The sequence below is a fragment of the Myotis lucifugus genome, unplaced genomic scaffold (genome assembly GCF_000147115.1).
Source record: "Myotis lucifugus unplaced genomic scaffold, Myoluc2.0 scaffold_193, whole genome shotgun sequence".
NCBI lineage: Eukaryota > Metazoa > Chordata > Mammalia > Chiroptera > Vespertilionidae > Myotis > Myotis lucifugus.
Window position 1 is genome coordinate 1980927 of NW_005871241.1, and position 16580 is coordinate 1997506.

The window sequence follows — 16580 nt, forward strand, 5'->3', positions numbered from 1 at the left end:
AATACTCATAACTAGACCAATATATTTCCTCACATACACAGAAAAAACAACAGCTTGGAGTATTGGTTTTCATAAAATAGAAAAAAATTATTTGAAAGTGATTTGCAATTCTCGAGAGAGTTAGCTTTTAAGAAAAATAAAAAGAAGCATGTTCTAAACTAAGTGTTATTATTTACTACTTTTCAGGTGTTTGGAATTTAAATGCACAAAAGGGAAAGAACATCCAACTTCATTTTCAAGAATTTGACTTAGAAAATATTGCAGATGTAGTTGAAATCAGAGATGGTGGAGGAAATGAGTCCTTGCTCTTAGGTAAGTCTGCAGTTTAAATATTGTGATGGTTGTTTGGCTCAAGACGTTGGACTGATGGAGAGAGCATTTCTCAATAAATGTAATCATGCTTTTAGTTGCTACTAGCAGGTGTTAATTCCCTACAATAAGCATTACACCTTGGAGACTAAGCGCTAAGGACACCTGTTATGCAGTTTTCTATGCATTGTGTGCACATCAGGTGCACAAAGATAGCTATTATATCAAATTTTATTTCATATCAAACTAACAAAACAAATTGCATTCATTATTATTTTATTTTATTTATTTTTTGCATTCATTATTATTTTAATTGTCTTTGTCTCTAGTACTAGCTGCTTCTAATAAGTTTCTAAAAATGATTAAAAATCTGACCAAAGTTGGTTTTCCCCCACAATCTATTGATCAGTAATTTTTAAATAAACGTGGGGAAAATGTACTATTCTAAAGGAAATTTTTGTACCTAGACTATAAAATACATGTTAACCTAATAAAAATCTATCTGTCAAATATGAGAGATGTATCTCTAGCTAAGTCATATATTAAAGTATAAAAATGTGTAATGGGTCAACTGGAATGCATGAACAACACACTTCACAAGTAAAAGTGTTTTATAACTGCTTTGGACTCACTTAAACCATTTTCTATAAAATCTGGCCCAACCCAATCAGTTTGCAATCACATGAAAATTTGACCATTGAATGAAGACTATAGAGGGCACTTTCCACAGTAATGAAGGGGCAGAGTGGTGGCAAGGGTTCCCTAGTTATACTAATCCAACACCCATTACATGGGTTTCTTCTGCAAAATCCCGCAAAGTTCTAGACTGAGAGCTTCCTGTGAAAGGCTCTTGAGATCCACACGCAGGACAAATAAGCAATGAAACAAGCAGTGAGGCCCGGACGTCAGTGCTAGGAAGAATTGAGGAACTTCCTATGTGATTTTCTTATGTACAATTATAAAAACATTTTCATCACGTTGTCCTTCTAATAAAAACGTCAGTGTTCTCATGATCTAAGAAAAATCATTTCTTATCATTTCATCACTTACATGTACAAAAATTATTGAAAAGTAATAATTCCTGAAGGATCTCAGAATCCTAGTTTTCACATTTGTAGGCAAACAGTTCTTTTGAGACAGAATTGCTTTCAGGGATCTAAAATATAAATTATTTAATAATACGAATGTATTTTTAATTTGCTTAAGCCTTTAATGTTTAGTAAAGAGTATTTCATTGTTTATGCAACCCCCAAATCACAGGGGTTAATGCAAAAAATTTTAAAAACTACCATTTAGATTTATATGATCTGTTTCTAATTAATCCATCCTTCACATTAGGTGAATGATTCGACTCACAAAAAACTTTCAAATAAGTTTGGACGAAGTTATTAAGGGAGACTATATTCTCCACTGTTTCATAACAGTCTTTAGAAGCATCCAAATAACCATTTTTCTGGGATAACATGAGCTTGAATAGTAGTGGTGCTAGTCAGCCAGAGAATGTTACGGGTAATTCGTCAATGAATTATAGAGCCACAGAAACCTCAAGTAATATTGGAAAAGATCATTAGAGAAGTTGGCTTCCAAGAAGCAGTGCCCAGAATGTAGAAGAATGTACACAGTGCACGGAACGGAGAAAATGGATATATTTCTTTCTAGACCCAAAAGATCATCTCACTGATTCTCTTGTTTTCCTTGGGAGCAGCTGTGTACACAGGACCTGGCCCAGTAAAGGATGTGTTTTCAACCACCAACAGAATGACTGTGCTTTTCATCACTGACAAAGCACTGACGAAAAGAGGGTTTAAAGCCAACTTCACTACCGGCTATGGCTTGGGGATTCCAGGTAAGTGTACTTGGGATTACGTGTTGCATTGTAACTTTTGGAGCTAAACGATGAAAGCATATAGGACTTCAGGGCCTAAATACGTTTCAATGTTTGCATTCTATAAAACACTCATTCTCCTCATCTTTAACAAAGATTTCCTTCCTCCCTTTACATCTATTTAATCACTACCTGAATATGTTCAAAGCAGGAATCCACATTGTTTTTCAACAAATCTATTTGGCCCTTTCTGGTGTGTGAAGAGTCAGTGGATTTTATTCACTGAAGTGGGCCATTTTAAATGTTAAAAATGGGGTTGTTGGCGCTGTGAGGAAGGAGGACTGTCTGTCACATACCCTCTGCCAAGAGCATTTTTAGAGAACAGCAGGGAGACAGGCAAGTGAGCTGTTTGAATGCCAACAACATCCAATTAAAAGATTAACATCATTAACTTCTTAGAGACAAGCAGGGTAAAGCCAGTTCTATGAAGGATGAAGGAATTTGATGCTGATTTTTGCTGGTGTGCACAACCTTCTAACCTTCTATTTTTATTATATTCATGTCATAATTAGCAGGGGGATAAAGAACAAAATTGTTTCCTGCCTGCTTATCACGGATACAGCTATACCTTTATATTTATCTATGATATAACTCTCCGCATTCAACAATCCACAGGGAACTTTTTCTCACTTGCCGCTCCTCTTGGACTATGATTTCTGTTATGCTACTGCCCACGACTCTGTGGTTCTCTCTGGGTGCAAATACATCAGAAAGACAGAATACAGGTTACTGCCTCCATCTACCTTTCCCTTCCCTAAGAGAGCATGGCCAGTTTGTCTTTAATTGGAATGTCTAGAAAAGAGGTAGGGTGGGAGCTTTGATCCTCATCCGGCCTATTATCCAATCCCACATCCATCTGTGCTAATACCTGTTCCTCCACTCACACCTGGCCTGGACCTGTGACTGCATCACAGAAAGCTGTATGCTTTCAGCTTTGTAGCGAATATGAAAATTGACCTGTATTTTATCTACCCTCCCCCTGACTAGAAGCGACAATTGTGAGAGTCTATAATGGATGTGCAGGAAAAACATAAAGCCACAATTTGAAAACAATAGGCATTTCTAAAGAGAAAGAACCAATCAAAGCTAACAGTGAAAGGTATAATGGGGGAAATTTTTATAAATCCTGGATATGATTGAAGTGACATAAAAATCACAAAATGTTACTGTGGGCTGTAAAAAATAATAAACAGGTCAGGTTGTAACTTTCTTGTTTAAATTTTGAAATTTCAAAGGAAGACTTTGAGTCAAAAGTTAAGCAAGCTTTATATGTTGCTAATTTGATGATAAACACTTAAAAACAGTAGAGTGATATTTCTAAGTCTTTAAGGAGAAACTGCTGCAATAAAAAATGTAGAGGCATATGAATGATATTGAATTATGTGCTCAGTTCTGCAAAGTATCTTCAAATAGAGCAAGCAAATACCTAATACCTACTGTACCGGAGGGGAGGGACTCCCAACTTTTTTCTAAGAATAATGTCATGGAAAGAATTTTCGAAAGAAGTATTATATTTTCAAAGAAATGGAGGTGAACATTCAAACCAACTGAACTATAAAAAAATATTTCTAACCAAAAGGAGAAAATTTATTCAGAACTCCAAACAATTGAAATGATTATTGGCCATTCCACCACCTGCACCAGAGAAAGCATCTAAAAACAAAATTTTAGAGATGGTTAGTCTTTAAATCCATATTTTAAATTTTAAGTGAAGAGGGAAGAAAGAAGTGGAAAAAGAATAAGTAGCGAAAAGGCAGACAGCAATAAATCTCTCCTATTAAAAATATTACAGCCACTGGTTTTTATCAGAGTTTCATAATGAGATAAATACCCCACCAAGGATTTTGAAAAATATAAGCAATTTCTATTCATGATAAAAGCCAAGAGAGAATAAACTATTGCTTCCAACACAAAATAGAGACCGGATTTTATGGTGTGGAGGTGGGTTATATTTGTTTGCCCTTTTGCTAGATTTCAGCTGCTATGATGATGTCATTTAGGAAGTAAATCATTTAGAGAAAATTCCCTTGATTGAAGTTAGAGCAGAGTCTTCCATGACCGTCGCTGTGTGGTGAGTATGCTGGGAATGTGTTTTCTCATTCCTCCTGGACACGGGACAGATGCTGCTGGGGAGCAGAAAATTGAGTGATTGAGTTATCATCAGCACAATCTTCTCCCAGAGAGATTTTTAACGCCAAAAAAACTGAAAAGCAATTATAGGACCAGGGAATTGGCAGCAGAAGATAATCAAGCTGGTAATGGAAAGAGGGGTTGGGCACACATATCTGTTTATATTGGTGCTCTGCTTGGCTGGTCATTTTGGGAAGAGTGTAAAAGGGCTATCATAAATGTTCAGCATTTTTGTGCTTCATTTATCTTCTGAGATATTTTTGGGACAACTTCCAAAGTCTGTATTTGAAATGTAAAACAATTATATGACATGTTTTTGTATCTCCTTTATCCTATTTTTAACATTTCCAGTTACATTCACCTGGAATGTATGAAGTATAGATTTATTAAGATCGGTCTCCCACAAATGTCCCCTTGTTGCTCTTTTCTGACATTAAGAGTCTTCATTTGGAATCTAGCCGTACTTATCAGGCAACTGTGGAAGTGGCAGCTGATTACATTGAAGGTTTAGAGCCCTCTCTAGATTATGGGGCATGTGCCTTAGAGATCAATTCAGTTTCATCCAAAACCAAGCATATGTTGACTAAATGAGGCAGGGTTACTGGAGACTTCATAAAAAGGATATGGGGAAATTCATTTCTTAGCAGTATTTTTCTCTCTCTTGCCACTATGAGTATAAAATGATCAGAAATAAGATTTCAGAGACCACAGAGAATTAAACTTTCGAACTAAAGACTTCTAAATGAAGCTGAACTGCTATATGTTGTTGAAAAGAAAGAAATCCAACTCATGCATGTAAAGAAAATTTTAAAGAGTTTATTTAGACATCTCCTCAGAATTTATTACTTCTAGTCAGTTCAGTAACAATAGACCATTTTGCCCCATTCAGCAATTTTTCATTCAATGCATTCCTCTTACAGAAACAAGTTCATTTTTCTAGACTCCTAGCATATAACCTTTAACATCTTTCACTAGAGCACAAAAAGCAATTACAATTTTCAAATCTTTACAAATGTTTTTATTCATATTTTAATTCAGATATTTAAACTTCCATTCAACAAATATGCGTTTTTCCAATTAAATAAAACTTGACTATACTAGTAAAAGAGTAAAATTATCAATCAGTTTATCTATGTTAAATTACTGGCATTGAGACATAATGATTTTACATAATGACTTTAACAAGCTATGAAAACAAAGTAATGAGATAATTTAAAAATAACTAGTGGTGACTAACATTCTATAAGTATATTAAGATATTTGATCATAGATATGTAATTAGGCCATCAACTTTTTAAATAAATATAATAAATATTAAAGTACAGATTTCAAATAGAATATGGAAATATAAACACATGTACAGCAAGTTTTAAACCTTTCATTTTCTAAAGGAGAATTAATACTAGAAAGATAAAATATAAAGTTAACTAAAATATTAATGTTTGCCTGTAGAATATTTAGTTGTCTTCACCCATTTATTATCTCACTAATCTGGTTAAAAATATGTGTTCATGAAACAAATTGATAATTACATTTACAAGAACCCCCTTAATAGTATTACATTTGATATAAATAACCTACTTCTCTCAAAGGGCAAAGATTTGTAGAAATAACCAGCCAGGCCATGTCTTCCCTAAAATATTTTTTATTAAGATAACTTAGATTTGGGTTGAAAAAACATAAATTTTCAAAGTTGAAAATAAGGTGTGCAAATAGCTCCAATTATTGGTGTAAGATACCCAGAGGAATGGAATAGGTATGATTTCTTGTTGTTTATACGGTTATCTGGAGGGGAAAGAAATACAGTTGGCTTCTGCAAGAAAAATATTAACTTAAAATTATCAATGCAAAGGATGACTTTTAAATGTTACTATTTTGCTGTTAAGAATGTTATTTATTGAGTATTCAATGTATTCATATTAATATGCTAAATACATTTTTTTAACTTACTTTCATGATACAATTAAGACATAAATAAGAGTTGTTTTCATTGGAGTCAAGGAAACTGATTCTCAGAAAGATTTTAATTTATTTGTTCCAGGTCAAAAATAAATAAAAAGGAAATGGCTAAATTGCAGATCAAACCAAGGTCATATGATTACTAAGCCCATGGTTTAACCACCGTTCAACTTCAAATAAAATGTATTTAGTATATTAATATGAATACATAGAATGTTCAATGAATACAAATTGGTTGTGTTGGAGCACCCCTCACTTGCTGTGCTGAATGGCACCATATTCCCCTCTCCCACTTGAAAGTACTCTTCCTCAATAATTATATGTAGACTATTTTTTAGAAAAAGAAGCTAATCATTTTTCTAAAATAACTTGAAATAGGTGATTGGTATTGATAGTTGCTGGACCAGTTTTTTGTTTTGTTTTTTAGTAAGTATACTATAACTATAGTAACTCTCTTTATTAGAGCACAATAGTATTATCAGTGCTCTCAGATTTGGGGCTTCAACCTAGATTCTAAAACAACACAAATGATTCTTTCTTTTCAAGTGCTGTTACATTTCGTCGTCATAAATTGAGAAAGTCTGTGGAGATTAGTACAATTTAGCTTTGAAACCATTTTCACTTAAATTGTGTCTCCTTGAAAACAATATAATAGTTTATGATTAATTTTCTCTTATAACTTTTAAAATACAGATTTCCCTCTTCCTTATTTTTATCAAATGCTCTGGCTTCCTGATCATGCCTGTCCATGTGCAGTGCAGGGAAAGAGGCATCAGGCCCCTCCATACCCAACCACCATCTTCCTTCCAAATCCCACGCGATCCCCCACAGAGACCCTGATATCAGCATGTAGCTGTGTCTCCTAAGCCATAATTCAAAAACACCTTGAGGGAAGCAAACCCTTCTCTCTGTGTCAGATTACAGATGTCTCCTTAAAACCAAACAAACAACCCAGCAGCACCCACTCCTTTCAAACAATGAATCTTTCCAGTAGATGTCTTTCTGCACAACTCAAACTCTGGAAACCACCTCCAGCCTCCAGAACTACTTAGTTCCTTCTTGTCCAATCTCTTCGTTTTTCTCCTATTTCTTCATGTGCTAAGCACATTCCATGACTCTAACGCTGCATTTGGAGTTCAACCCTCAAATTCCTTTCACATTATTGCAGAGTTTCCATTTCTTTTTTACTACTTTTTCCCATCTGGCTACACTTTGAGTTTCCAGCCTGGTCCAACTTTGGTCCCACCCAAAGGCAACATCCACATTTCTATAAAATAAAGGTTTGGAGGTATCATTTTCACGGTGAAGCCAAGAGTTCTTTCTCTGCTTGGGTAACACTCCAATGGTTGTTGCTTGTATGTTCATTTTGGGATGGAGGAATTTATTGAAGAAAGATTAACAAAGATTTTGAGGCAGGGGTGTGTCATGACCCATGCTCTGATGCCAAGGAGATGCTTAAGGTTCTGTCTACAGTCTTCTCAAGTCCTATCTCTGGCTTTGACCCTATTCTTTCTGAGACATTCTGAGCATCTAAGTGTATAGTTTTATTCAATAGCAAAGCTAGCTCAACCATGTGCTGCTTAAAGGGACAGAAATGGGGTGGCTACTCCACAATCCTCTATTTGTCATTGCTTTATCTTATACAATAAATATTATTTCCCCGTAGAGCCCTGCAAGGAAGACAGTTTTCAGTGTAAGAATGGAGAATGCATTCCCCTGGTCAATCTCTGTGACAGTCTTCCACACTGTCAGGATGGCTCTGATGAAGCACACTGTGGTATGTATGCTTTACTTTTAGGAAAATACTTTTGTCACTTTTGCCTCTAAATTTGGGTTCTACAAATGTGAAAGGAAGATTATGAATGTGTTTCTTACGACATGTTTTAATGCTTCGGTATATGGACATCGCCCAATGATGTCAGCACCTTTGTTCCCACTCTAGGTAAGAGAAAAGTTAAGGCCCCAATTATTTATTTTTTGTTTAAATTTACTACACTTAGTAACTAAGTCAGAGACGACCCATATTTAGGGAGAAAGCATAAAATACCACAGAGAGACAATAGCCCACACCAGGCACTTGAGCACCACTCCTATTGAAGATCATACTCTGAGCATTGCCTATACATAGAAGCACCTTCATCTTTACTTATAACTGATTTTCTTAGACATGGTTCTTTCATTCCTGTTTCTTCATAATCTACTACTCCTTCATTGAGTCTAAGTGAGTCCAGCCCCACTCCAAATCTCTATAATATCATGAGTAATGGTTACTTTTACTATGTCTTCCTTTGGTTTCTAAGCAAATATTGAATGCTACTTATTCTGTGCCATGCACTGTAACTAAGTGCAGTAAAACAATCTTAACATATAAGAATTAGCTCTATTTCAGCCATGAGAAAACTGTTATATAAAGAGGAAAATTAAGTCCACCAAATTTGTATTTTCAACTTGGGCCTTTCAACATGCTCTTAAGAAAAATTACAACCAATCTCTAAACTCTAAATATTAAGAACATTGCACATTTAGTTCAGAATCCATCATTTACTTTTATCAACTTAGGTCAAAATGACCCTGTGTCCAATCTCTTTAGTGCGTCTCTTCAATGGCACGCTGAGCAACAATGGTTTGGTGCAGTTCAGGATCCAGAGCACATGGCATGCAGCTTGTGCTGAGAACTGGACCACACAGATTTCAAATGATGTTTGTCAGCTGCTGGGACTAGGGTAAGTAATTCTACTCAGCTCTCTTTTTGAGATTCTCAGACTTTTGATTTGGTATCAAACTGGGTTTATTAAGATACTTAAAATGTATGGAATGTATGAATTTAGAAAGCACACATGAGCAAAAGGGAGAAAAAAATCTTGATTATCCCATTCTCAAAATGTCTTCCACTATTGATAGCTTTTCAATAAATATGTCATAAATATATGTAGAAAGATTATAAAATCATGCAACCTAATACATTATGTTCTGCTTTATAGCCTACTTATACATGCATATTTCTGATATCATTAAATCTATTCTATAGATTATTATTTTAAAGAAATTAAATATTTCATTTTATGCTATGTCATAATAGATATAACTAATTACAAGCATGCAGAGAACATACTTTTCCTGTATCTTTGTAACATATTTACAATACTTATGTTGTTGTTTTGGAAAATTTGTAGCAGTATAATTGTTATGAGAAAAGATATGCAAAAGTTTAAGACTTTCCCAAAAAGTATGTCAAAAGTATCTCAAAAGTTGTCCAATTATGTCATTTTTTTCTGCCCTGAACCGGAGAATGGTTTTCTAATTTGTTCTAAAAGATTAGATAAAGTTACAAAGAGATATAATTTCAGTCCACATCTGCAAATACCCTCAGCATTTGGTAATTATCTCAGCTTTTCCTAATTCATAAAAAATATAATTGATTGCTTTCCTCATAAGTGGCCCTTCTTTCTAATGGATTAATAGGTCATATAATAGTCTTCATGCTGTACAACACAGATTTTTTAAATTTATTTTCAAATGTTTATTTTTTTAACCCAAAACATATTTTCCACTAGAAATACCATCAGTATAATGGTAAGGTCTTCGTGTAACCCATAATGGCTAGTCTACAGTAGACTGGGAGAGTTATACTCTATATTATTGTCAAGTGCCTAGCAACCACATCCTAGTAGACATATTTTACAACAGGAAAATGTGTTGAGGCTCCAGTCAGAGTGCCAGAAATGCTCCATAACTTTTTACACTTGGATTGAAAGCTATCAACGCCCTTTACCTCCTACAGTGCTGGTCCCTTAGAATTGGAACTCCCCAACTCCAAGCCTCATTCAAGTGTATCAAGATGAGGAAATGAGTGTCATCATCCATTATGTAAATAATTATCATTTTGGTTTGTACCTATTAGTTGGAATCTTCCTTTGTACCTATTAGTTGGAATCTTCCTGCACTTTGTATATATTATCCTTTTTGTTATACATTGTACCTTGTGTTCTAACAAAAACCCTTTCAACATGGGGGCCTTTGAGACATATAGAGTCTTGAAGGCAGGTGAGTTACAGGGAAATGATGGGTTTTTGATGAAGAGTCAACCAAACACCAAAACTAACAGGTGTTTTTCTTATTCTCACCTCAAGCAAGGCACTGAGTAAATGGTATTGATTCCAGATTCCCACTTTAATGTTGATTTCAGTTCAGTGGTGAGTTCACACTGGTGAGGCCCTAGGAAGTCATTTGCTTCCACTACTAGAGCCTCCAATAATGCTGAGGAGCTGTTTTACAGACCCGGGAACTTAGTAGAGTAGGCTGAGGAGATTGGTAACTTGACCTCATTTCCACAGCCGATGAATCCGCATGATATGTACAAAGGGCTTTCACCACACAGGGGCTTGTGATCCAATTCACCACCTTTCTAAGCATCCCTATATGATTATAAACATAAGAGTTTTTCCTACTGTGGTTTTTGAATCTTAACTAGTTTCCTGGAGGATATAGGGGATTAAGATGAGTCATTTACAAAGATCAAAAAGGTCAACACCTTCTTTGACAGAAATTTTCTTTTAGTGATTTTGAATGACATATGTTGAGTGATAGCCTAGTACAGATTCCTGCATTGCATGAGAGAATGTACTGGAAAGGAAACATATATTTTATTACTTTTTAACAGTTGCTAAAATAAATGTATCATGTTGATTCCTCCCGGATCGGAAATCTAAGCATTAGCAATGATACCGTGTCTGTCCCATGGATGAATAAGACATTATTTCTGCTTCAAATGTGGTAGGAATAGACACATAACTACATCATTACAATATAATGTGATAAAGTCGGTGTGCTCTAGGAGAACCTGCTCAATTTGTGCATGTCAGGAAAGGCCTCCTAGCAAATGGCCAGGGCTGAGTGACTGACAGCCAATTCCACAGACTGTGCACTGTCTATTTACATGTTTTCCCCAGCCAGATTTTCCTCTCTAGTTCACTGACCTCATTTCCTATGAATCACACTCCTTCCATCTGGAGACAGGGACAGAGACTAGAATTTTTTTTAGTGTGTGTAAAGCAAGCAGTACATCCCACTGCCTTTGATGCAATGTTTTTGGTGAAGGTCAGACACTCGCTTTCTTCAGAAATGAGTCAGGTAATCTCTGCGAAGACTTTAATCTTCGGGCCTGCACCTATTAAATAGTCTCTATAGTGCCCTGGTAATTGAAAGAAAGTTATAGCCTTAATGAGAATTTGTCTGGACTGGCAACTCGGTGAGTTTAAAATGATGTGTTTGGTGCCCTGGAAAGTAATTTAGCAGTCAATTTATTAAAAAGGCACCGTGGTCTCTCAAGATTATTTATGCAGATAGGCTACAAAACGCAATTCCCCAAAGATTCTAGTAAATCGTATGAGGCAGATTTCATCAGCCTTCCCTTTTCAAAATGAAACATTTCCATTCCCTGCCATTTATAGCATGCATAAGTAAAAAGTACCTTGAACAACATTTTCATGTCTCTGATCAAAGCATGAAAGAAAACATTTTATATTGATGCAAGAATAAATGTGCAAGAAACTTGAGTGGTGATTTTTAAGGTGATAACTGTAGTTCTTAGTGAAGCACTCTACCCTGTCGCTTACCCAGTGAATGAACTATGCAATTGATTTGCCTTGCTAAGCCATTAAAAACTAGAAGTCACTTTTCCTTCTAAAAAAAAGTAATTCCAACTGTTCAACTTTTAAATAGTGCTGTATTTCTGAAACCAGGAGCAATTTTGATTACAACTAATAAAATCTAATATATTTTCTTCCTACTTTCTTTCAATGTTTTTCTTCTTTCTCTTTTCTTATTTTTCTTCTTTATTTTTGCTCCCTTCCTTGTTTTCTTATTCACTTCCTCCTTTTCTCTCTTATTTCCTTCCATTCTCTTCCTTTTTCTACAACATTATCTTTTCAAAAGAAAGGGGAGTGATTTATAGAAAAATATATGCAGTAAGATTAACAGAGTGTTAGGTGAAAATAATGTCCAAGAAAAAAAGAGGCAAATCTATAAAACATTCAAGGTTGGCATAATTACTAATATTTGTGTCTGAGATTTCTGGAAACCCATGCAAAAAGGAAAACATTAAAAATCACGTGACTTTAATTCTGAGATAACACACATGCCAACAGTTCCATAGGGAAGACAGGTTTCTCCTGACACTAAATTCTAAAGGAAATGTTGCATCTATGTCCTTATAAAATAATAACACATTGAAAGAGATATATGCACTGAGAAAACTTCACCGTAAATGTGGAGGTGTACGTTATATGCCTGTTATTCAACAATGAACTCCAATGCCAGCTGAGAAAACAATGTTACAAATTGTTGGAGAGCAGGAGAGAATTCACCCACTCTCCCCTCCTTTAGTTCTTTTGGCTGGACTGGTTATAAAATAATAAAATTGACACAAGGCTGAATTAACAAGAGAAAAGTGAACAATTTAATACTTGTGCACAGGAGAGTCACAATATGATGCCCAGATCATAAAATGAGGCTTGAAGAAGTGAGGAAACCAGGCACCTTCCTATACTTTTTAGACAATAAATTTGTGAGAAACTGACAAGACAAAGAAAGTTGGTGCTCATTAGAAAGGAATCTACGCAGGTTTGAATATTCCTTAGAGAGGAATCTAAACGAAGTTTGGGCTTGGGTAGTAAATCAGTAAAGGCGTTTGTTTACACAGGCTTTCCAACTCTGGATGTTATAAGTCTTGTGACAAGGTTGTCTCTCAGCCCTTCAGAAGGGAGGGCATCCATCATGGAGATTTATTTCCTGCTTTTAGGGGGACAGAGGAGAGTCAGAGAGCTCTTCTTGCTCTTGCTGTTTCTCTGGTGATTTTAGTTCTAAATAGTCCATATTCCTTTGAGGAATATCTTGGGGCAGCCAACACAATGAATTAAGGTCAAATTGTCCAAGATGTTGTCCATAGATCCTGTCTCTGACAGTCTCCCCTTCAGCCATATTTTTGGTAGGAGATGCCAAGTTTGTTTCCTTCCCAAAACCATTCCATCAGTAAGATAACAGAGAGAAGCTACAGACTGACCCATCAATCTCCCGCTTGTTCTTCATACAGTAGCGTTACCCATTGGACCAGCTGGGACCTCGGTTCTTTTCATCGATGTACAAGAGATTTTAAGGTCAATGAAAATGAAAGTAAAGCAAAATGGGGTTTGTTGAAGATACATTCCGAACGAGGAGAGGAAGGACCAGTAGAGAAAGAGTGCATGGCCCCAACCCCTGCACTTAAAAGAGGGATTATCTGGGTGGAGACTTACATTTGCATTCAGGGATGATTGACAGAAACTATCTTTCTTCTGGGCATGACCTTACCCATAATGCATACAGAAAAAAAAAAAAAACCACAGGGAGCTGGGTCAAAACAAAAATGCAAATTTTATTATAATTAGTCCAGGATCCTAGTAAGGTCCTCTGAGCTTGCTCTGAAGAGCCTGCCTGCTGGTGTTCTGCTGGGCCCCGCATAGACAGGCAGTCTGAAGGCAATGTTGGTCCATCCCCTGTTCAGGGCACCCAGGACCGGCCCCACCCCAGCCACTCAAGACTAACTTCCTACCTAGAGTAGGTTGCACAAAGGAGGAAATTAATTAAGTGGAGATCATTTCTTCTCTTGGCATTTCTTTCCTTCTGTGTGCCACAGAATTTTAAGAGTAGAGGTCAGAAAATCTAAAATTAATCAGGCTTACCTGTGGGCTAAAAGCTATCACGGTGCTGGGGGAGTGCTAGGCGTGTTGCTCTCAATGTGGCAAATGAACAAGCGATTGTAGTTGAAATGTGTCTGGTGCTTAAGGGGAGGCTTCGCCACCCTTTGCCTTAAATCCTTTTAATTCACTGATCCCTAGCCTATTAAAATGCTCTCCCCTACCTTCTGCCCTGCCAAATCAATCCTCATTCTTTCCCTCCAATCTGAAAAGGAGCGTCCATTCTTCTCTTTAAAAAACCCTTTCAGCCTAATCCCACCTGGCTCGGTTCATTACTTAAACCGTTTGGGAGAGTGAAATGAGCTCCAGTGCCGGGCTGCTGCTTTCACAGCATCAGTTATTCTTTTTAGCTTTAATGTGTCCCAAAGCTTCACACATCCCCACCTAAGCTCCTGCTTTAGGGAGGAATGCTTATCACAGCTAACAGTCTGGGGGCGAGACAAAGAGCGAAACCTAAGCAGGGCCTGAGAAGAAAGGCAGATTTAATGCTGTGCAGGACGCCTTGGTGTATCCTTCTCTCTCTCTCTAGAATTCACCCGTGAGTATAAGTATTTTTATATACTCGGGATACAACCTCAAAAATAATAATAATGAGTTGCATCTGTGTGCTTTTTTACTCATATAGAATAAGGTTTCTCTGAAGCCAGGGAGCCCTGTGAGGGTGCACAGCCTATAAAAATGGAAATAAAGATTTAGAAGTAGGTAGTCAGGAGGCATTAGCATGTCAAAAAAGCAGTGCTATCTGGGCTTTTCTATGTGATACCAAACTCCTGATTTCCGGGAGCTATGCAAATATGTGATAGAGTTATCTGAATCTGCAGAGCTGGACCCGTTTTCAGGATTTAAAATATGCCACCTCTAGTTGTCATCTGGACAGAGTGCCTTTCTAAAAATTAACTAATTTCCTTGCAAGAAAAAGAAACTGAGGCAGGAATTTAGTTGCATGTTTAATATTCGCAGAACTTAATATAACGTATTCTCTCTTAACAGTTTAAGTTTTTAGTTCTGAGATTTTGTTTTTCAAAGAGTGACCGCATAAAATTGCTAACCTTTTATTTTGCCAAGAACATTTTCAATGTATTTTTATTATTTCCATTATTTCTTTTTTAAATATAGTTTTATTGATTTCAGAGAAGAAGGGAGAGGGAGAGACAGAAACAACAATAATGAGAGAGAATCATTGATTGGTTGCCTCCTGCATGACCCATACTGGGGATCAAGCTCATAACCCGGGCATGTGCCCTTGACCGGAATGGAACATGGGGCCGTTTCAGTCCACAGGCCGACACTCTATCCACTGAGCCAAATCAGCTAGGACTCCAGTATTTCTTAAAATAAAAAATAAGTTGTTTTAATTTTTTTTTTGCCACTTATGTTCTGTTTACTATGAATATAAACTAGAATAAATTATGTTCCGTCCAAAAAAGGATGAGTTCGCCTTGGCAGGATTTCAAATGCAGGTGGTCTGTCTCAGATTCATTTCCCAGTTCTGACATCGAGCACTGACTCCAGGAAATGTTCACACGAACTGATAGACTGTATACACCACTCCTAGGTTGCTGATACCAATATTTCCTGCAAAAATTTAATTAATTATGTGATTACTTTATGTTGTTTTTTCTAAAAGAAGGTTTTGTCTAATTATCCCAAATAACCCCAAACAACATATCTGTACCATTCACTGCAGTTTATTTTCTCATGGAAAATTTGAGAATGAAACTAGAGAGGGACAATCTCAGAATATAAGATAATGTGTGTGTGTGTTTTCATGTGCATATGTAATCTCTATTTTTCTCATCCAGATAATGAAAACATCCCTAAGGATCAGTATTTGAGCACACCAGGGCAGAATAATTAGCATTTACTAAATTCTTTATTCTTTAAATATATTCTTAATTTACTATGCTCTTTATTCTTAAGGTTTTGTCTCTAGTCTTCCTTTATCTGTAATAGGCTTATGGTAAATATATACCCGTCAGTCCCATCATAGGGCAATGCTAATGGTAGGTGTGTAATAAATAGATGCTAGATTAAAACTGATTTCTAAATAAATTTTCAATGTTTTTTCCAATTTAAATTTGTCCAGATTTTGTTTTAGAGAAATTAATGCATCTCCCCGCCACACCCTCCCCCCCCCCCCCCGCAGGGTCTGTCTCAAAAGAGATAGCCAAGGAATAGAATAAAATCAGCGGGAGATAATAGAAGCATCTTAAATCCACATCTTTGCGGTGGGTTTATCCTAATAACAAAATATCCAAAATCCTATATATTAAAAGGCTAATATGCAAATCGACCAAATGGCAGAACGACTGGTAGCTATGACGTGCACTGACCATGAGGGGGCAGACTCTCAAGGCAGGAGCTGCCCCCTGGTGGTCAGTGTGCTCCCACAGGGGGAGCACTGCTGAGGCAGAAGCTGGGTTCATGGTTGGCGAGTGCAGGGGCAGTGGCGGGAGCCTCTCCTGCCTCCACAGCAGTGCTAAGGATGTCCAACTGCCCACTTAGGCCCGTTCCCCCGGGCCATCAGTCGGACATCCCCTGAGGGCTCCCAGACTGCAAGAGGG

General features: G+C 36.6%; 1 protein-coding gene across 1 annotated transcript in view; it reads left to right on the top strand.

Annotated features, from left to right (window-relative positions):
- The window catches only part of TMPRSS15 (transmembrane serine protease 15), a 99997-nt gene that overhangs the window by 62759 nt on the left and 20658 nt on the right, over positions 1–16580 (top strand). The window contains exons 15-18 of the mRNA XM_006097005.2: positions 187–312; positions 2015–2155; positions 7950–8060; positions 8874–9006. Coding sequence (XP_006097067.1) covers positions 187–312; positions 2015–2155; positions 7950–8060; positions 8874–9006 — 511 coding nt within the window. The remainder of the gene's footprint in view (positions 1–186; positions 313–2014; positions 2156–7949; positions 8061–8873; positions 9007–16580) is intronic.